Raw genomic sequence first — 23,674 nt, 5'->3', positions numbered from 1 at the left:
ACTAATGACTGATTTCTCAACAGAAACACATCAGGCCAGAAGGGAATGGAATGAAATATATAGTCATGCAAAGCAAAGGTCTGAATCCAAGAATACTGTACCCAGCAAGACCATCAATCAAAATTGAGGGAGAAATCAGGAGCTATACAGACAAAAAAAAAAAAAAAAAAGACTAAGGGAGTTTCACCACCAAAGCAATGTAAGAAATGATAAAGGGTCTGTTGTAAAAAGAAGAAATAGGAAGGGAAGAAAGAACACAGGGGAATAGAATAAAAATGGTGACAAACAAGTACCTATCAATAATAACTTTAAATGTAAATGGATTAAATGGCCCAATCAAAATACATAGAGTAGCTGAGTGGATAATAAAATATGACCCATATATCTGCTGTCTACAGGAAACCCACCTCAGAAAAAAGGACTCATAGAGACTGATGGTGAGGTGATGGAAAAAGGTTTTCCAGGCGAATGGAAATAAAAAGAGCACTGGTGTAGCAATACTTATATCTGACAAATTAGATCTCAAAGTGAAGGACATAACAAGAGATAAGGAAGGTCACTTCATAATACTAAAGGGAGCAATCCAATAAGAAGAAATAACTCAGGCAAACATATATACACCCAATACAGGAGCACCCAAATACATTAAAAAAAAAAATTCTGGAGGATATCAAGGGAGAGATTGATAGCAATACAGTCATAGTAGGAGACATTAATGCCCCACTAAGATCACTGGACAAATCCTCTAAACATAAAATCAGCAAAGAAACATCAATCTAAAATGACTCACTAGATCAGATGTAATTAGTTGACATCTTCAGAACATTTCACCCCAAAGCCACAGAATATACATTCTTCTCAAGACACATGGGTCATTTTCAAAGATAGACCACATATTGGGACACAGGCAAAGTTTTTTCAAATTTAAGGAGACAGAAATAATATCAAGCTTCTTCCTAGATCACAATGGCATAAAATTAATAATAAACTACAATAAAAACAATTGAAATATCAAATACCGGGAGACTAAACAGCATGCTATTAAACAATGATTGGGTTACCAAAGAGATCAAAGAAGAAAAAGAAAGCATCATGGCAACAAATGACAATGAAAACATAACAATCCAAAATCTATGGGACACAGTGAATGCAGTCTTGAGAGGGAAGTTCATAGCACTACAGTCCTATCTCAAAAAACAAGAAGCAATGGTTATAAATGATCTAACCCTACAACTCAAAGAGGTAAAAAGAGAGCAACATGAAAAGCCCAGCATAAGAAGAAGAAAGGAAATAATAAAGATCAGAGTGCCAAAAATGGTTTGGCTCAGTGGATAGAGCGTTGGCCTTCGGACTGAGGGGTCTCAGGTTCGATTCCAGTCAAGGGCATCTACATTGGCTGAGGGTACATCCCCGGTGGGGGGTGTGCAAGAGGCAGCTGATCAATGATTCTCTCTCATCGATGTTTCTAGCTCTCTGTCCCTCTCTCTTCCTCTCTGTCAAAAATCAATAAAAAAAATATATATATATTAAAAAAAAATAAAGATCAGAGTGAAGATAAATGACATAGAGACAAAAAAAAAAAATACAAAAGATCAACAAAACCAAGAGCTGGTTCTTTGAAAGGATAAACAAGATTGATGAATCTCTAGCAAGGCTCACCAAGAAGCAAAGAAAGAGGACCACCCCCAAAAAAGTCAGAAATGAAAGATGTGAAGTAACAACCGATCCCACAGAAATGCAAATGATTATGAAAAAACTAGAGGCCTGGTGCATGAAATTTGTGCACGAGGGTGGGGTCCTTCAGCCCGGCCTTCACCCTCTCCAATCTGGGACCCGTCGGGTGATGTTTGCCTGCAGGTTTAGGCCCGATCCCTCTCCCAATCCAGGACCACTGGCAATTGGACATCCCTCTCCCAATTCAGGACCACTGGCTCCTAAATACTCACCTGCCTGTCGGCCTAATGCCCTTAACTGCTCCTCTGCCTGCTTGCCTCTTACTCCTAATGGTCCTCCCCTGTCAGCCTGGTCACCCCCAGTGTGCATATGGCTGGGGTCCCTCAGCCTAACTTGTGCCCTCTTACAGTTCGGGAGCCTTAAGATGATGTCCTTGGGAGAGTGAGGCTAAGCCATCAGTCAGACATCCTTAGCTCCGCTACAAAGGTGGGAGAGGCTTGCCAGCCATGAGCCCAGCTCAGGGCTTCTGACTGAGTGGCACTCCCCCTGTGGGAGTGCACTGACCATCAGGGGGAAGCCTCTGCAGTGAGCATCTGCCTGGTGGTGATCAGTGTGCATCATAGCAACTTGTGGTTCCACCATTTCATCGATTTGCATCTTAGCCTTTTATAATATTATATAGGATGGGAGGGACTGACTGTAGGGAGGGAGATGGACATAGACAAAAGTGTGGTGATGGCCAGAGGTGGAGGCACTGAGTGGAAGAGAATAAAGAGGGGGAAATGGGAGACATCTATAATAGTGTCAACAATAAAATAAAAACAATGATATATCACTATACTACATACTTATTAGGGGAAACATACATTTGTGAACTATGTATTTACTACTTTGATAAAATTTTAAAAATCTAAAAAGAATGAATTTTGTCCAGAAAGGAGTGTTGTTGAAATGTGTTTTTTTGTGTGTTTTTTTGTTTGTTTGTTTGTTTGGTTGGGTTTTTTTTGTTTGTTTGTTTGTTTTTTTAATGGAAAAGCTTCAGAGCCCCTGTGAGGGCTGGATTTGTTCTGGGGGAGAGAGCAAGCAAGTTACAACCAGCAGCATTTTGCCTTAAATTATTTAAAAGAGAAAGGGACAGATTGCCCAAGCCTACAGTTATTTGTAATTTATTTTCTTATTCTAAATAAAGTCATATTTGAACATTATTTAAAAAATCCCCCCCCTCCCCTAAAATTAGTCCTTCAACTTCAGTAAACTTTAGGCCTCACAAAACCTGTGTTAGTCCCTGAGGGTTGGGGTCCCCAAAAGAGTTCAGATTCCTTCATTATATTTATTTGCTCCTTTTAATTCTTATTCCAGAGGGAGAGTAAGGACAGTTTTTTACTCAGTAATTTTTATAATAAGAATTGTATTGGAAGCTGTTCCTTCTTTGGCTATTTATGGGTTTACCTTACTGGGAACTTACAGAGACTTTAAGCCCTTTGAAGACAGAGACAGCTGTATTTTGTTTCTATAATACAGGCACAAAGTTAATACAAATTTTATAAATATTTGTTGAAGAAACATATAAACTTTAGTGCCATGAAGCATTACTTTTTCTTCTGATCCATCTCTTTATTGAGACTTTTGTGAAAAGCATAAGGCTGAGGAGATGAGCAGGTAGAGCAGAGTAAAGTTGCTTTTTCCAAGCCCTAGATCCCATACTTTGATTTTACATAGAAGAAAGGAACTCACTACAGACTGATTCATTTGCCTCTCAGGATAACCATTATGGCTTGTCTCAGTTTCGGTTCTTACAAGGGTATTTCTTGGATCACATGATATCACACATCTAGAGGAAATAATGAACAACATACACTGATGAACAAAAACAGACCCAGAGAAAGAGAAGCAGCGATCAGACTCTCAAACCTCAGAGGGAAAGTAGGGGAGTGTGGGGTTAAGTGGAAGAGATCAACCAAAGGACTTGTGTGCATGCATATGGGCCTAGCCAGTGGCCATGGACAACACGGGGGTGAGGGTGTATGTGGGGAGGGATTTGGGATGGGAATGGGGTGCTAAGTTATTGTGATACCATAATCAATAAAAAAAATTTTAAAAAAGAAGATGCATTTCTGAATGACATTTTGAATTGGATATATTAGATTTTGTTAATATTAATGCCCTTTACTCATAGAGATTATTTTTAATGATGTTTAAACTTTTCATACTATGAGATGCAAAATATTTTGCTTATTTCAAGAATCTTTGTGCATTCTTTCTGTAGTAAAGTGAATTAACATAATAACTCTATTTTGGGGATCTGCTTAAAATGGGGCACACCAGTACTAAATTTGGTTCTAACAATAGCTAATACACACACCACATGTGGAGTTAGATGGCTGTTGGACATAACCATTTTTTTATCCCTTTGCTCCCACAGCTGCTGCTTCAACCAGAGGCAGTGTCTTAACCCTCCATGACTTCTTTGTCATGGCAACCACAGGGCGTCTACTGCCTGAGGCCTTGGCAGTCAGCCAGGCATTGACTTTCCTAAGATGGCAGCAACCCTAAGGAACATGCATCAGGGTTGGGGTCCCCTCAGCAGAGGTGAAGCAGGGAGGCAAACGGGCAGAGCTTTCAGGCAGGCCAGCTGAACCCAACAGAGTCTCACCAACAACTTCTCTCCTCCTCTTCTCTCCTCCAGTGCTGGCAGGCTGATGGTTGAGGGGAGCAGCAGCCACTGGTGAGGCCAGGTGCGGATTTGTGAGGGTAGGGAGCCTGAGGCACCCGTCCTGACTGGGCAGGCAGGCATTTGTTCCCAAGGTTTCAGAGGATATTGGGAGTGGAGATGTGCTCCAACCTCTGTGCTGGGTTGGGGCCTGGAAAGGAGGGAGTATGCCCTCTCCCCTACTGATGGGTGGGACATTAGAGAGCAGGGGCTGTGGATCCCTAGCCTGGACCAACCCTCCCAGGGGCAGGTCATGGGCTCTGGCACCACTGAGGCCGGACCCTTGGGGGCAGTAAGAAGCATCTGGGCCCACCCCACAGCGAGTTCCTGGCTTATATGTCTGAGAGGCATGTGGGTAGCAGGTGGCAAGAGTAGATGGAGAAACTGGCTCCGGGCAGGATAGGTGAGGCATGCAAAACTTCTGCCTAGGCAGCACTGGGGATGCGGAGTTGTTGCAGATAACAAAGTTGTGGCATCTGAGGCCTTGTTGCTGGCACAGGGGTCTGAGATCCTGGCATGGTGTGGGACATGCTTCTCCTATCTCCACCTGGCACAGGTTCCACTGCACTGCTGGTGGGAGTGAGAGGGGCTAGCCCAACAGTATCCACTCACTGCTTGCTGCTTGCTGCAGCTCGCCAGTTCCATATGGGCTGCAGGGAGGTGACCAGTTGAGCCCACAGCATGTGGCAGCGGCTGTGAAGGTCACCACGGCAACCCAGCACTGACTGCAGGGCTGACTTCTGGATTGACTTCCAGCTGGTCAAACCTCAGTTGTTACTGGTTATTACAACCAAGGAATTTTATATATAAAGATACTATGAACAATTCTATTATGAAAATAAAAATGGACAACCTAGATGAAATGGACATATTCTTAGAAAATACAAGCTCCCAAAACTCAATAAAGAAGAATCAAAAAACCTGAATAGGCCAATAACTACCAAATAAATTGAAGTAGCAATCAAAAATCTTCAAGGAAACAAAAACCCTGGTCTGGACACCTTTATAGCGGAGTTCTACCAAGCATTCAAAGAAGAACTAAAACATATTCTCCTCTAACAATTCCAAAAAATTCAAGAGGAAGGCACACTTCCAAACTCTTTCTATGATGCCAGCATTACCTTAATTCCAAAAGCTGATAAAGACATCACACACAAAAAAGAGAACTACAGGCCAATGTCTTTGATGAACACAGATGCTAAAATCCTCAACAAAATTCTAGCAAATCGGATTCAGCATTACATTAGAAATATCATACACCATGACCAAGTGGTATTTATTCTGGGGATGCAAGGATGGTACAATATCCATAAATCAATAAATGTCATACATCACATAAACAAAGAGAGACAAAAATCATATAATCGTATCAATTGATGCAGAAAAAGCATTTGACAAAATCCAACACCGTTTCTTAATAAAAACTCTCAGCAAAATGGGAATAGAGGGATCATACCTCAACATAATAAAAGTCTTATATGACAAACCTACAGCCAACATAATACTCAATGGGCAAAAACTAAACTCATTTCCCCCTAAGAACAGGAACAAGACAGGGATGCACACTTCACCACTCTGTTCAACATAGCACTGGAAGTGCTAGTCACAACAGTCAAGCAAGAAGAAGAGTTAAAAGGCATCCAAATTGGGGAGAAAAAAAAAAAGAAAGTAAAGCTGTCCTTATTTGCAGATGACATAGAAAACCCCAAAGATTCCATAAAAAAACTACTAGACCTAATAAATAAATTTGGTAATGGAGCAGGATACAAAATTAACATCTAGAAATCTATGGCCTTTTTATACACCAATAATGAACTCACAGAAAGAGAAGTGAAAAAACAATCCCATTTACTACTGCACACAAAAAAATTAAGATACCTAGGAATAAACTTAATTAAGGGCGTAAAAGACCTGTACTGGGAAAACTACAGGACATTGAAAAAAGAGATAGAGGAAGACATAAACAAATTGAAGAATATACCATGTTCATGGTTTGGTAGAATCAAAACCATTAAAATGTTCATACTACCCAAAGCAATCTATAAATTCAATGCAATTCCCATTAAAATTCCAACAGCATATTTCAAATATCTAGAACAAACTCTCTAAACATTCATCTGGAATAATTAAAAAAAAAAAAAGACCCTGAATAGCCACAGCAAAGTTGGAGGGATCACAACACCAGATATCAAGCTACACTGAGTGGCCAGATTATTATTATCTCTGAATACATAATAATCTGGCCACTCAGTGTATATCCTATATAATAAAAGGCTAATATACAAATTGTCTCCTCTACCAGAAGGTCGACCAGCAGGCAGACCAGCTAACCGCCCATGTCCCCTTCCCATGGCCAGGCTGGCCAGACCCCACTCATGCATGAATTCATGCACCAGGACTCTAATAAATATAAACTGAGTGGCCAGATTATTATGCGTTCAGAGATCATAATAACCTGGCCACTCAGTATATATTACAAAGCCATGGTTCTCAAAACTGTCTGGTACTGGCACAAGAACAGACATATAGCCTAATGGAACAGAAGAGAGAACCCAGAAATCAACCCAAGCCATTATGCTCAATTAATATTTGACAAAGGAGGCAAGAGCATACAATGGAGTCAAGACCATATTTTCAATAAATCTTGTTGGGAGATTTGGTCAGGTACATGCAAAAAGAAAAAAAAAATGAAACTAGATCACCAACTTACACCATACACAAAAAGAAAGTAAAAATGGCTAAAGGACTTAAATGTAAGATGGGAACCCATAAAAATCCTGTAAGACTCTATAGGCAGCAAAATAGCAGACATATGTCATAGCAATATCTTTACAGACACAGCTCCTAGGGCAATGAAGACTAAGGAGAAAAACAAATGGGACTATATCAAAATAAATAGCTTCTGGTATTGGAGCTGCAGCCACTAAGTCCAATCTTATATCGCAGGCCACCAAAGCCTGCCCCACTCCCCCCACATACACACTCCCGGTTCCTTTTGGTTCTAAGTCCAAAGTGGCAACACTCAAGGATCAGCTGATTGTGAATCTTCCTAAGGAAGAACAGAGCCACGAGAATAAGATTACAGTCATTGGGGTTGGTGCTGTTGGCATGGCTTGTGTCATCAGTATCTTAATGAAGGACTTGGCAGATGAACTTGCTCTTGTTGATGTCATGGAAGACAAATTAAAGGGAGAAATAATGGATCTCTAACACAGCAGCCTTTTCTTTAGAACACCAAAAATTGTCTCTGGCAAAGACTATAGTGTGACTGCAAACTCCAAGCTGGTTATTATCACACCTGGGGCACATCAACAAGAGGGAGAAAGTCCCCTTAATTTGTTCCAGCGTAACGAGAACATCTTTAAATTCATCATTCCTAATGTTGTAAAATACAGTCCCAACTGAAAATTGCTTGTTGTTTCCAATCCAGTGGATAGCTTGACCTATGTGGCTTGGAAGTTAAGTGGCTTTCCAAAAAACCGTGTTATTGGAAGTGGTTGCAATCTGGATTCAGCCTGGTTCTGATACCTGATGATGGAGAGGCTGGGAGTTCACCCATTAAGCTGTCATGGGTGGGTCCTTGGGGAGCATGGAGACTCTAGTGTGCCCCTATGGAGTGGAGTGAATGTTGCTGGTGTCTCCCTACAGAATCTACACCCTGATTTATGCACTGATGCAGATAAGGAACAGTGGAAACAAGTTCACAAGCAGGTGGTTGGCAGTGCTTATGAGTTAGTCAAACTAAAAGGCTATACATCGTGGGCCATTGGCCTATCTATGGCAGATTTAGCAGAAAGTATGATGAAGAATCTTAGACGGTCTCTATGGAATAAAAGACAACGTCTTCCTTAGTGTTCCTTGCATCTTGGGACAGAATGGAATCTTAGATGTTATGAAGGTGACTCTCACACCTGAAGAAGAGGCCTGTTTGAAGAAGAGTGCAGATACATTGTGGGGGATCCAGAAAGAGCTGCAGTTTTTAATCCTACCAGACAGCTGTACCGATTTTTCGGTAATTTCTGAATCTGCCGCTATACTGCTGGTACTTAATTTTCTGTACTTTGCCTAGTATGTAAAAAAAAAAAAAAAAATGTATCAGAAACTAAAAATAACCAACCAATCAGGGTCAAACCTCATGGTTAGTCATTGCAAATGTCTGTCCCCATGTGTATGAATTGAGTTTGTGTGGTTTGACATGAAAAAATTCTGAAAATTCACCAAAAAAACGAGCGGCTTATGAACCAAGCACTTCAACTGGAAAGCGAAGTAGGTCTAGGCTTATCACAATCCAACAGGTGATTGATACTTTGGTTGATTCAGACTCTAAGGAGTCAGAATTTCATCAAGAATATGTTTCCAGCCGAAACCGGTTTGGCTCAGTGGATAGAGCATCGGCCTGCGGACTGAAAGGTCCTGGGTTCGATTCCGGTCAAGGGCATGTACCTTGGTTGCGGGCACATCCCCGGTAGGGGGTGTGCAAGAGGCAACTGGTCGATGTTTCTCTCTCATCGACGTTTCTAGCTCTCTATCTCTCTCCCTTCCTCTCTGTAAAAAAATCAATAAAATATATTAAAAAAAAAAAGAATGTTTCCAGTTCAAGTGATACAGACTGAGAGCTCGAGTGATGAGGAGAATCTTGAACCTTATAGATCTAGAGCTAGAACGATAGTAAGATGATGGGGAGATCTAGGTGGTGATGAAGGTTGGACAAGGAATTTGTATCACCAAATACAGATCTGAATTTCAATGAGGATGGAAAAGGCCCAGTGAACGTTCCTGGATCTATAACAGAGGAGAGTGAACCAATTGACTTTTTGTCCTTGTTTTTAGATTATACTTTCTGGCAAAATTTGACTGAGAAAACCAACCTCCATGCCCACCAATTGCATATAGCAAAGCCCAACTCCTACAATGCCAAAAATTTCAAGGATGTCACAGTGGAAGAAATTAAGGCTTTTCTTGGACTGAGGATCTATATGGAATACTTATGTATGAAGCCAAGCTATTGGGATTATTGGACAAATGAGGGCTCTGACTTTGTTGGGTTTACTCCCAGATTTCAAAATGTTATGACTCGAGACAGATTCTTGGCCCTTTGGAGTTTTTTATACATAATTGATGAGGAAGACACAGATATCGATAAGACAGATAGAATATATAAAGTTAGGCCTTTCTTGGAAAGTCTGTTCCCCAAGTTTCTCCACTTCTATCTGCCAAAGCAACATTAAAGCCTAGATGAGGGGATGATCCCAACAAAAAAAATGCTTGGCCATCAAGCAGAATATCAAGGATAAGCCCACAAAGTGGGGCATCAAATCTTTCTTTCTCTGTGAAGGTGAGACTGGCTACATTTTGAATGCAGAAATCTATACTGGTGCTGCACCGATGCCTATAAAAGACTTGGGCGCAGTAGGAAATACCATCGTCATCTCCTGACCTCATTGAACTTGCTAGGACTGACAGTCGCTATCTATGTCAAGAAAGTGTAACATGTTTAGTTTGGCAGGATAGAAAGCCCATCACATTTATTTCGAACTACCACAATAAAGCCCAAAATGTAGTAATAAACAGAAGAAATAAAGATGGCAGTGTACAAGAAATACATATGCCACAGTTGGGGAAGAACTATAATAAATATATGGGTGGCTGTTTCAAAAATGACCAGATGACCCGCCTTCACCAGTCTCATCATCATTACTGCTGGTCCCAGCAGCTTTTCATAAATTTTTTATGTGAGCCAGTTGTAATTCTTATTTCTTGTATGCTTCAAAGCAGCAAACTGCTTCAAAAAAGCCAGTTTATTTCACCAGATACATTCAGAAACTGTGCTTGCAACTTATTGGTGGATACAAGACATCAGCCCACTACCACCCACAAAAGGAACCCTGCCCTCAACAGATGACACCAGGCAATCATTTTACAGAGATTCCCCCTGGGACATCGTCTAATCATATCTGTGTTGTGTGCATGGAAAAGCACTCCAGGTACAATAAGCAAAATCCTGGAGTGTCTTACAAAGACAATCCATGCAAGAAGGTGAAGAGCAACATCTGGTGGTCACTTTGCAAGAAGTACCTCTGGGTGAAACAAAGCTCACCCTGCAGGGTGGATTAGCACACAAAGGTGAACTATTGGTGCTAGATGAAAGGTAGACCTATTTTCTATAATGTCTCCAAGTTTTGTCTTATTCTAACCACTTGTTTGCATGTAACTAACATTTTTCTATATCATGTTGATTTTTTCTCTTTAATGCTCAGGAGCCCAGGTATAAGGGACAGTTAGGTTCAGGGCCTCAGGTCTGCTAGGGTTAGGTCTTCTAATGTCATACCATCTCACCGTCTAGGCTATAACAGGATTTTAGTTGGAGATTGCATATTGTCCTTTTTATCTGATCTGTGACTAAGAAAAATCAGTTTTCTAATGATAGAGATAGTAATGGTTCATAAAACCCAGCATCTGCATCCTGATGCTGGACGGTCCTTATCTCGTGTAGTCCTAAACTGGTTAGTGTGAAATAGTTCCCCCTCCTCAAAGGCACCACTGCCAATGTTGCACATATTACAGTTGCCCTTCAGACTAGATGTGTGTTCACTGTGTGTTACATAACTTGTGGTTTCTTTTTCTCCAATCAATCACATCCTGGGATCCAATGTGAATCCAATATTGCATGTTTTGTACATAACTGTTCTAAAGGATCTTATTGTGTGCTGTATGTATCAGATTAGTGTACATTGCCATATAATGTAAAAAGAAAAGTCTACATATAAATAATACAGCCAACTACCCAAGTATCATACCAACTAAAATGCCAAATAAACCTTGAACAGTGACAAAAATAAATAAATAGCTTCTGCACAGCAAAAAAAAAAAATCAACAAAACAACAAGGAACCCCACTGTATGGGAGTACATATTTGCCAATGACATTTATGATAACGGTTTAATCTCCAAAATTTACAGAGAACTCATACAATCTAAAAAAAAAATTTTTTTTAAAGGAAGATAAACAATCAAATCAAAAAATGGGTGGAGGATCTATATAGATTCTTTTCGAAAGAGGACCTGCAGAAGGCCTAGAGACATATGAAAACATGCTCAAAGTGACTAATCATCTGAGAAATGCAAATCAACACAACAATGAGATACCATGGCATACCTGTCAGAATGGCTATCATCAACAAATCAACAAATGACAAGTGCTGGTGAGGATGTGGAGAAAAAGGAACCTTCATGCACTGCTGGTGGGAATGCAGACTGGTGCAGCCACTGTGAAGAACAGTATGGGATTTCCTCAAAAAGTTAAAAATGGAACTCCCATTTGACCCAGTAACCCCACTTCTAAGACTATATCCCAAGAAACCAGAAACACCAATCAGAAAGGATATATGCACCCTTATGTTTATAGCAGCAGAATTTACAATAGCTAAGATTTGGAAATAGCCTAAGTGTCCATCAGAAAATGAGTGGATTAGAAAACTGATTTACATAATGAAATACTATGCTGCTATAAAAAGAAGGAACTTTTACCATTTGAAACAGCATGGATGGAACTGGAGAGCATTATGTTAAGCAAAATAAGCCAGTCAGAGAAAGATAAATATCACATGATCTCACTCATATGTGGGATATAATGATCACTATAATTTGATGAATAAGAATAGATCCAGCCGAAACCGGTTTAGCTCAGTGGATAGAGCATCGGCCTGCGGACTGAAGGGTCCTGGGTTCGATTCCAGTCAAGGGCATGTACCTTGGTTGCGGGCACATCCCCAGTCGGGGGTGCAGGAGGCAGCTGATGGATGTTTCTCTCTCATCGATGTTTATAACTCTCTATCCCTCTCCCTTCCTCTCTGTAAAAAAAAAAAAAAAAAAAAAAAAAAAAAAGAATATATCCAGAGACAAATGTTAGGGTATGTGGGGTTAGAGAGCAACCAATGGACACAGACACTGGGTCAGTGGGGGCTTTCCCGGGGTTAGAATGACTGGGGGGTGGTCAATTGGGGTAAAAGAAGACATATGTAAAACTTTGGACAATAAAAAAATTAACTTAAAATCCTAAATGTCAATGCATAGATTAATGAATAAAGAAGTTGTGAGATTATATATTATACAACAATAAAAAAGAATGAAATCTTGCCATTTACGGCAACATGGATGGCTCTAGAAGGTATTATATTAAGTGGAATATGTCAGCATGCAGAAAAAGACAAGCACCATATGGTTTCACTTACATGTGGAATCTAAAACAACAAAACAAATGAACAAAAAAAAACGAACAAATAAACAGAGTCATAGAAACAGAGAACAAAGTGATGGTTACCAAAAGAGAGGGGTTGGGGGGTGGGTAAAAAGGGAAAGGGAAATATAGTCAATGAGTTTGCACAGTGACTAGAATTAGTGGGCTGACATCACATTTTAAAGTATAAGAATGTCTAATCACTATATTATACACCTGAAACTAACATAATCAATATAATATTGTGTACCAACTACTTAAAGTTTTAAATGATCTCAGAATGGATCACAGACCTAAATGTAAAACACAAAACTATAAACATTCTAGACAATAACAGAAGAAAACCTAGATAACCTTATTGATGACTCTTTAGATACAATACCAAAGGCATGACTCATGAAAGAAATACTTGATAAAGTGGATTTCATTAAAACTAAAAACTTCTCTGCCACAGACAATATCAAGAGAAAGAGATGAGATAATAATCATCTTGGAGAAATCAAGATGATGGCATAGGTAAACACATAACTGCAGCCTCACACAACAATTTCAAAAAAATACAACTAAAATACGAAATGGACATTATCCAGAACCACAGGAAAGTTGACTGACTGGAAATTCTACATCTAGAAGGAAAGAGAAAACCAGAAGGAAAATCAGAGGAGCTGTAAAAGCCTAAGGTACGGAGAGACATGGTGCTCGCGTGGGGAGAGGATGGAGTTGGAGAGGAGGGGGCGGCTGAGTGCCTGGCTGGTGTTCACTAGCAGGAAGGAGATAAAAGCTCCAGACTGTGCTAAACCCCAGTTCCGACTGCACTGAACCCCAGTTCTGGGCAAAACCCTGGGGACCCAGGATCATACAGAAGGATTCTAGGCTGTAAGGTGGAAACTCAGGGGAGGGGCGAAAGGCAGAGCCCTGGAGTCACACACTTTGCATGCAGAGGACGGACTGATGACTGTGCCACTGGATTTCCTTAGCAGGAAGGAGACAAAAGCTCTGTACTGCACTGAACTCCACTTCCAACCCCACTTCCAACTGCACTGAACCCCAGTTCCAGGCTCATTGGGGGAGAGACTAGACTGTCTGGTAGTGGGCGAAACTCGAGGGCATCTTTCTCTCAGAGGTGCTTGCAGCGAGTACCAAATCAGCGAGTACCAAAGGACACTGAGGAACACTGAGACTCAGGAACCTCATAGGGTGGGGCTGACAGGAAGCCAAGGCTGTAGGCTCCACCCTATCCAAGCTGAACACAGAGGCTTTTGCAATTTTCCAAGTCTAGTCGAATAAGGCTATCTACCTGCATAGACACAGCTGATCCTCACAACCAATTGGCCTGGAAGTCAGTTCCTCCCAGTGATACCAACAAAAATCAAGACTTAACTACAATAAGGCTGTACACACAGTCCACAAAGGGGTGCACCAAGAGTGTCCACCTCAGGTAACTGGGAGGCTGACCCATTGAACCATATAGGACACCTTAGCACAAAAGCCACCCTACCAACTCAGGGAAGCTGTGAAAATGCCGAGACAAGGAAACAGATCACAAAAAAAAAAAAAAAAAAAAAAATGGAGGACAAAAAGCGATTGGATATAGAGTTCAAAACCACGCTTATAAGGTTTTTCAAGAATTTTCTAGAAAAGGCCGATAAAATAAATGAGACCTATGAGGATATGAAAAAGGATCAACTAGAAATAAAGAATACATTGTCTGAAATAAAAAAAAAAATATATTATACAGAGTCCTAAAAACAGAATGGAAGATCGCAAGAATCAAGTCAAAGATTTGGAACATAAAGAGCCAGAAGACACTCCTCCACAGAAGCAAGAAGACAAGAGAATCCAGAACGTTAAAGATAATGTAAGAAACCTCTGGGACAACTTCAAACAAACCAACATCAGAATTATGGGGGTCCCAGAAGAAGAGAGAGCAAGATACTGAATGCATATTGGAAGAAATACTGACAGAAAACGTCCCCCACCTGGTGAAAGAATTAGACTTACAAGTCCAGGAAGCACACAGAACCCTAAACAAAAGGAATCCAAAGAGGATCACACCAAGACACATCATAATTAAAATTCCAAGAGCAAAAGACAAAGAGATAATATTAAAAGCAGCAAGAGAAAAGCAGGTAGTTACCTATAAAGGAGCACCCATACAATTATCAGCTGATTTCTCAACAGAAACCATGCAGGCCAGATGGGAATGGCAAGAAATATTCAAGGTAATGAATAGCAAGAACCTATAGCCAAAAATACTCTACCCAGCAAAGCTATCACTCAGAATTGAAGGCCAGATAAAGAGCTTCACAAATAAAAAAAAAAGCTAAAGGAGTTCATCATTGCCAAACCAGAATTATATGAATTGCTGAAGGGGGTTCTTTCAGAAGAGAAAGAAAATAAAGATAAAAATTATGAACAACAAATACGTAACTATCAACAAGTGAATCTAAAAAACAAGGGAATTAAAAAATCTGATGAACAATATTAACTGGTGAATATAATAGAGTCAGAGGTATAGAAGGGGAATGAACTGACGATTCTCAGGGAAAAGGGGAGTGGGGAGTGCGGAAAGAGACTGAACATAAACTATGCACCTATAGATGAGGTCAATGGGGGGTGTGGAAAGGGCAGAGGGTGGGGTGGGAACCTGGTGGAGGGGAGCAATGGAGAGGGGGGAAATGAGGAACATTTGTAATAATATGAACAATAAAGATTTATTTAAAATTTTTTTTAAAAAGAGAGAAAGAGATGATAGGTCACAGACTGGAGAAATATTTGCAAAGACATATCTGATAAAAGACTGTTATCTAAAATATGCAAATAACTTTTAAAACTTAACAATAAGAAAATGAACAACACAGTTAAAAATGGTCCAAGGACCTTAACACACACCTCATCAAAGAGAGTATACAGATGATAAATAAGCATATGGAAATATACTCATTATAATATATATCACCAGGAAAATGCAAATGAAAACAATGAGATAACCACTGTGTACCTATATTGGCCTATTAGAATGGCCAAAATCCAGAACACTGAGAACACCTATTGCTGATGAGGATGTGAGACAATAGGAACTCTCATTCACTGCTAGAGGAAATTCAAGATGGTACAGCCACTTTGAAAGATAGGTTGACAGTTTCTTACAAAACTAAATATACAACTTAGCAATTTTGCCTCTTGGTATTTAAACAAAAAAAAGTGAAAAATTATATCCATACAAGGATTTGCACACAGATATTTATAGTACATTTATTCATAATTGTCAAAACATGGGAGCAACCAAGATGTCTTTCAGTAGGTGAATCAATCAATAAATAGTGGTACACCCAGAGAGTGGAATATTATTCAGTGCTAAAAAATGAGCTATCAAACTTAGAAAACACATATGGGAACCTTAAATGCACATTAAAAGATGAAAGAAGCCAATATGAAAAAGCTACACATTCTGTAATTCCAACTGTATAAATTCTGGGAAAGGCAAAACTATGAAAACAATAAGAAGATAAATGGTTGTCAGAAGTGGGATGGAGAGGAGGGTGAATAGGGCAGTAAAAATATTCTTAATGGTACCATAATGATGGGTAAATGCCATTAATAAAAATGCTACAGCAAATATAATTTCAACTTTCTTTGACTGTACAAAAAATACCTTCAACCCAATTATCAATTTTCATTGCATTGTATTTTGTTGTATTCAGAAGGACCAAATATTAGTGAGTTCTGGTTGATGAGATGTCAGAAAGATAATTTATTGAATTAAATATTTTTTACTTATTTGATAATGCACTTGAACTATTTTTTAAAAATCCAGCCAGAATAAAAACACATGCATCAAAAATGAGATCTCTCAGTGGCATTTTCTGTCTTGCTACAGGAAGAGATTTTTATAACAATAGATTTATTGAATATTACATGTAGTAAAATTCACTTTTTGAATATGCTTAGTTCTATGAATTTTGACAAATGAATAGCACCACTACATTTAAGATATACAACATTTCACCACTCTAAAAAGTTCCCTTATGCACCTCTGTAATGAATTCTCTCCCCAAACCTTCCTCCTGACACTCATTATCTGTCCCACAGTTTTGCCTTTTCCAGAATTTGTGTCTGCTTCTTTCACTTGGCATAATGCCTTTGAAAGTTGTCCAGGTTGTTGTCTATAACAATAGTTCATTCTTGTTTATTATAGAGTTATATTCCATTGTAATAATGTATATCCACTTATTTATCCATTCATAAGTTAAAGTATATTTTGAGCTATTACCAGGTTTGGCTGTTATGGAAGAAAAAGTTGCTATGAACATCTAGGTACAGGTTTTTGTGTAAACAAAGGTTTTGTTTATCTTGGGTAAATACCTAAGATAAATACTGGGATTTCAGGGTCATATGGTAATTGTATGTTTAACTTTATAAGAAGCTGCCAAACTGTTTTCCAAAGTAGGTATAACATTTTGCATTTCCATCAGCAGTGTATGAGATTTCCAGTTCCTCTGCATAGTCACTAGTACTAGGCATTGCCTATTAAAGAGCCTTTTAGCAGGTTGTAGGTGGTACCCCATTGTTATTTTAGTATGCATTTCTTGAATTATTAATGACATTGAGGATATTTTCATATGCTTAATAGCCACTCATATTGTGTGTCTTTGTGTTTTCAGGGTAATGTCTGTTCAAATATTTTGCCCGCTTTAAATTGGATTGTTTTTCTTCTTATTGAGTTGTGTCAATTCACAGTTGGATTCTGAATACCAGTCTTTTATCAAATGTTTGTGTTGTAAATATTTTTCCCAGTCTGTGGCTTGTCTTTTCATTTTCATAACCGTTTTTTTTAAGAGCAGAAGTATTGAATTTTGAAGTCTAATGTATCATTTTTTTTCTTTTATAAATATTACTTTTGTAAATATCTATGAAATTTTTGCATAACTAAATATCAGAAATATTTTTCCTAAACTTTATTTTAGAAGGTTGTTAGTTTTAAGTTTTACATTTAAGTCTGTGATCCATTTACATTAATTTTGTATATGATGTGATTATTACTATTTACAAAGCTCTCTTATACATATGACTACATGTGCTGATCATTAAAAAAATCTTTGAGGAAGGCCCATCAGGAATTTTAATCCCCATTTTACAAATGATAAGACTTGAGAAGTACTATATGACTTGCTAAAAGCTTCATGGCTGATGAAAGGTAAAATTGCAAGGTAAGAAGTAAATTTGTGATGAGACTTCAGATTTCCCTGCTGTCCCAAGACAGTTCTTTGGGAACCAAGCATTTATGTCTCAAGATGGCACCCCAGCAAAGCAAATTTTCCCATTGGGGATCTAAACAAACTTTTAGGCACTGAAGTGACACAGGCAGTGGGCTAGCTATGATATCACTCAGATTGCACTTCTCTGGAGCACTTGAACCTCCACAATTGAACAGAGCCAGAAACTGGCCTGATGTACTGCTCAGGTGATACTCAATGATGCTTTTTAAATATATATATATACACTGAGTGGCCAGATTATTATGATCTCTGAATGCACAATAATCTGGCCCACTCAGTATATATATTATATATATCAGATTATTATGATCTCTGAATGCACAATAATCTGGCCCACTTAGAGACCGGGTGCATGAAAATTCATGCATGGGGGGAGTGTCCCTCAGCCCAGCCTGCACCCTCTCCAATCTGGGACATGCTTCTTACAACCCAGGACTTCTGGCTCCCAACTGCTCGCCTGCCTGCCTTCCTGATTGCCCCTAACTGCTTCTGCCTGCCAGCCTGGTCTCCCCTAACCACTCCTCTGCCAGCCTGATTGATGCCTAACTGCTCCCCTGCCAGCCCGATTTGTCCCCAACTGCCCTCCCCTGTTGGCCTGGTCACCTCTAACTGCCCTCCACTGCCATCCTGGTCCCCCCCCACAACTGCCCTCCCCTGATGACCTGGTCACCTCTACCTGCCCTCCCCTGCCAGCCTCATTGCCCCTAACTGCTCTCCCCTTTTAGTCTGGTTCCCCCACAACTGCCCTCCCCTGCAGGCCTGGTCACCCGTAACTGCCCTGTCCTGCAGGCCTAGTCCCCCCCCCCAACTGCCCTCCCCTGATGGCCTGATCACCCACAACTGCCCTCCCTTGCAGGCCTCCTCCCTCTGAAATCAAGAAAATTAACTTGCTGTGGGCAACCCAAGTCTCCTGCTTGCTTCAGCTCTGTGGCCGTGGCCATCTTGGTTGGGTTAATTTGCAGATTCACTCCTGATTGGCTGGTGGGTGTGGCTTGTGAGCATAGCAGAGATATGGTCAATTTGCATTTTTTCCTTTTATTAGAGGTCCAGTGCATGAATTTGCGAATGAGTGGGTACAGCCAGCATGACCAGGGGGAGGGGACATGGGCAGTTGGCTAGCTGCCTGCTGGTCAAACTCCTGGTCAAGGGGACCTATATTAGCCTTTTATTATATAGGATATACACCAAGTGACCAGATTATTATGTATTCAGAGATCATAATAATCTGGCCACGCAGTGTATATTTTTCTTGATTTCAGAGAGGAAGGGAGAGGGGAGAGAGAGAAACTTAAATGATGAGAGAAAATAATTGATTGGCTGCCTCCTGCATGTCCCTTACTGGAGATCGAGCCCACAACCCAAGCATGTGCCCTTGACTGGAATCAAATCCAGGACCTTTCAGTCCAGAGGCTGATGCTCTATCCACTGAGCAAAACCAGCTATGGCAATGATGCTTTTTTTTTTTTTAATGATAATGATGATAAAGACTTGAAATGTGTTCAGAGGAGAGTTCTGAAAGTAATTACAGAGTTAGAAATTAAGGCTAAGAAGTGAAGTTAAAGGAACTAAGATTATTTAGCCTAGAAAAGAGAGGTCCAGATGGAACTTAATAACAGCCTTCAAACAAACAAAAACCCTTGGGCTTTCTTTCTGAGTGTTGATCAAGGTGAAATGGGCTATAAGAATATAAGCAAAAGGATAAATTTCTTTCTCCCTGGTGAGCATTGTTACAGATACTTAAGAGTCTTTATAAACAGAATAAACTCTTCTTATTCAAGTTCAGAGCCAGGAAGTTGCCCAATATGGGCTCCAGTGAAGGATTTCAGCACGATGATTACATGACTCTCTTGCACAGTGTCCTTAGAAATCTTTGGGTGGCTCCCGAACCTGTCTTATGTTTGTGGCCTTCCATGCTCCTTAGTCTTAGCGTCTTCACAGGACTTTGTTGCAGTGACCAAGATGAGCTTTACCTCTTGAAGGCTTAATTAATTCCCATGTTTATTGGAACTGAAGTGAAGTAGCTGAGTGCCAAAGGTAATAGATCTGGTTTAGCAACCCTGGAAGAGCCTAGAATGTTGGAAAGTCCAAATATTACCCCAATGCTTGAATTCCTTGTTTTATATCTAGCATCTGCTTGCACACATCCAGTGAAAGATAAACCCGATATAAGATATATACACTGAGTGACCAAATTATTATGATCTCAGAATGCATAATAATCTGGCCACTCAGTGTACTTATCTTAAGTACCTCATTTATTTGATATCAAAAATACTATAAACCGTGCACTTAATCAATTTTCTCCTTTGCTCTGGCTGATAGAAAGCTCAGGGCAAATGGGTGGTTGATCTCCAGCAAAAGTCTAGAATACTTTTGGTACCCATTTGAAATACAAATACATTGAGTGGCCAGATTATTATGCATTCAAAGATCATAATAATCTGGCCACTCAGTGTAATAACACAATTAACTTTGGACTAGAAATAAAAAGAGTTGGGTTTGGGTATCAACTCTGCCACTAACTTGCTGTGTGATCTTTGGTAAATCCATTTATATTACTGGATCTGTTTCTTTATCAGTAAAATGGTAGTGGAGGGATATCTTTGTTTTAGTTTTTGTTGCTTTAACTGCTGTAACAAATGGTAATTAAAAACTGAGTGGATAAAAAAGCTGTGGTACACCTACACAATGGAATACTTCTTAGCCATAAAAACATAAGGAAAGCTTACCCTTTAGGACAGCATGGTTAGACGTGTAGAGTATTATCCTAAGCAAAATAAGCCAATCAGAGAAAGACATATACTATATGATTTCATGCATATGTAGAGTCTAATGAGCAAATAAATTAATAAACAAAATAGAAAGACTCATGGATACAGAGAATAGACTGACTGCTGTCAAAGGAGAGGGGTTTAAGGGATTAGGTGAAAAAGGTGATGGGATTAAACAAAGAAAAACAAACTCATAGACACAGACAACGGTATGGTGATTACCAGAGGGAAAGAGAGGTGGCAGGAGGTAGAAGACAGTAAAAGGAGATAAACAATGACAGAAGGAGACTTGATTTGGGGTAGTGAACATAGAATACAATATACAGATGATGTATTATGGAGATTGTACAGTTGAAACCTAAATCATTTTATTATCCACTGTCACCCCTAATAAATTCTATAAAAAAATTAAAAAGTGGTTACAATAATCAAAAAAACTTAGCGGCTTAAAGGACAAGAAATTTATCTTTTTCTTATGAAACATTCAGTGCAGGGATTCCATATTGGAGAGGGAGGAAGAAGTTTGCTCAACATATTCAAGGACCCACTCTGCAGTTGTAGCCTACCAGAAAGCAAAAACCTGATGGGACTTTTTTATGGTTCAGGCCTGCAAGTGGTGTGTATAACTTGTACCCACATTCTGTTGGTCAGAATTCAGACACATGATCATACTAAACAGCTAAACTGCTAAAGAGGCTGGGAAATACACTACTGTGTGGTGGCTAGTTAGGTTTCATCATAGATTTTATCTTTAAGCCCTGCCCCAGCTCTGAAATTCTGGGTGTATAACTAGACTCATAGTTCTCACATTGTCCTGCTATAGGTTCTTTGAAAATCACCTAATCTCTCTGGCCACTAGGGAGTGGCTGGCTTGCAGTGCAGGCCAATGCAATGTTTCCTGTGTAAAGTCAGGGAAGAAGACTTTTGATACCTGTTATACTACCAGGTACCACATTAAGCTAAGGTATCTTTGTACTTGTTTTTTTTTTTTTTTTTTTTGCAGCATGGGTAGGAGCCCTCTCAATGGGCATGATCTTCTTCTGTTCTCCCATTGTGAGTATATTTACTGATCGTTTGGGCTGCCGAATCACAGCAACTGCAGGGGCTGCCGTCGCTTTTATTGGCCTTCATACCAGCTCTTTCACCAGGTAAGATTAGGAGTTGCTGGACAATTGCCCAAGCCTAAGGGTTGGCTTCTCTCTGGACTTCAATTAAGGACACTTTTCTCATTGCAGACTATCCTATGTTCCTTTCCATGTTGGGTCCTTAGTGTCCAATAGGACTCATCTAGGTGGGGTTCCCTGTGCCCACTGATAGGGAATATCCACAAAGAGGACCCAAGAGTTCAAAAGTGGTGGGAGTAATCTAAGTTTGGGAGTTCATACAGGTGGACCTATGTCTGGTTTTGGCCACTGAATGTCTATGAAACAATTGATGAGTACCATTCCTCTCTCTGGGCCTCAATTTCTATATCTGTAACATGAGAGGATTAGACCAGATGGTGTTTTCACATCTCTTCCAGCCCTTCCATTTTATTCTTCTTCAGTGTACCACACATCTCATGACCTCATCAGCCTTCTTGTGAATGAGCTTTTAGAAAAAGCTCATGTAGACACCTATCATTATAGGATTCCTGAGGGAATCATATACTGAAAAAGAGGTCAATTGAGCCCAAGACTGTTTAGCATTTCTGGCCACTTTTAAGATATTTTGGCTGCAAATGCTTAGATGGTTTGGGACAGATAAGATTCATGTTTTGGGCATAAAAATGAATATTTAGCAGCATCCCCCACTGAGGTACAAACCCAGCACCTAGCTAGCTACCCAGCTAGGCAGAAGTTAGAGTAAAATTTTGGTCCCACTGGTTCCATTGGCAGAACATAGTAGTGTCAGTCAAGGAGCAAGCTACAGGTTCATTTTCAATTTCCTTTCTACCAGACCTGCAAAAGTATATCTGCAGTTGAGTGGAGAACTGAAAACCCTTCACCACAGACTGAGAAATATGGGATTCCTAAAGAATTTCATTAACTTTCTACCAAAGCCACTTTGGAAGTTATTGTACCTCCTACTTGCAATCTGCTGAGCTTGTGTAGAAAGATGCTGTCCTGAAGATACAGTTAACTTAGAGATTTGCTTTCTGAGTTTGGCTCCCCAGAGTAGGATCATGGTTATGTTCTCTAGACCTAGGGTTCCACTCACATCAAAGAATGATAATCCTGTTCTGCCACAATGGGGCTTTTTGAGGATGAGCCAGCTTAATGACTTAAGCATTTCTGGCTGTCCAGCCTACCCTGCAGCAGAGTTTGGATCTGTCCTGCAGTGGTTTCTTGGCACCATCCCATCTAGTTCAGACAGAGGGGAAAATCATGTCCTACCTGGAACCTGCTCATCCCTCCCAGAGAAGCAGCTCCAAGCCCTTTTGGAACTGCTCTAGTGGTTGGCCTCATTTGCCCTCAACAAGCTGGTGTCTGGCTCCTTCTGAGGAAGAATTGAGGCCTCAGAAGTAGCTCCAGTCTCGGCACTACACAACAGAGGCCTGTTTTTTAAGGCCTAGCATAGCAAAGTGTAAACAAATTAGCAACATACAGATCCCATTTCCCTTCCAATTCACATAAGCTGTTACAGAAAGGGAAGGAGCTCAGATGTATTTTCTTCTGGCACTCTTCTTTAGGCACATTGGAGTAGGCATTCTGTTCTCCAGCCCCTAAGCCCCTCCCCCAAACCCTTTTGCCTTTTCTGTAAGAACATCTTCATAGCCAAGAAATATTCTGGATGGCTTCATATCCAGTGGAAAAATGGTTCTATTTGTGGCTAGTGTTCCAAGTCATTCTTCCTGTTGTCTGAATTAGGGCTCTGAGTTCCTTTGGATGGTGTGAGGTGGAGAGGAATGCAGGCAGGGAGAGGTAGGACTTGGCAAGCTTATTTAGGGCCTCCTGCCTTGGGCACAGCTAGAAATAGATCTATCAGATAGCATCCTGGACTGAACCTCATGCTTTTCGCCCAGT

At 40.1% G+C, this 23,674-nt stretch overlaps 1 protein-coding gene and 1 pseudogene across 2 annotated transcripts in view; both read left to right on the top strand.

The window, feature by feature from the left end:
- The window catches only part of SLC16A2 (solute carrier family 16 member 2), a 148,535-nt gene that overhangs the window by 107,432 nt on the left and 17,429 nt on the right, over positions 1-23,674 (top strand). Inside the window, exon 2 of the mRNA XM_084869652.1 lies at positions 21,673-21,817. Coding sequence (XP_084725778.1) covers positions 21,673-21,817 — 145 coding nt within the window. The remainder of the gene's footprint in view (positions 1-21,672; positions 21,818-23,674) is intronic.
- Positions 7,320-8,721, top strand: LOC311614685 (L-lactate dehydrogenase A chain-like; annotated as a pseudogene). Its single transcript has one exon. The product of its transcript is annotated as an L-lactate dehydrogenase A chain-like (transcript).

Source organism: Pipistrellus hanaki (genome assembly GCF_964339955.1).
Source record: "Pipistrellus hanaki genome assembly, chromosome: X".
Classification (NCBI taxonomy): domain Eukaryota; kingdom Metazoa; phylum Chordata; class Mammalia; order Chiroptera; family Vespertilionidae; genus Pipistrellus; species Pipistrellus hanaki.
Note: the sequence above shows the minus strand (reverse complement) of the source record. Positions and strands in the feature narration are given on the sequence as shown.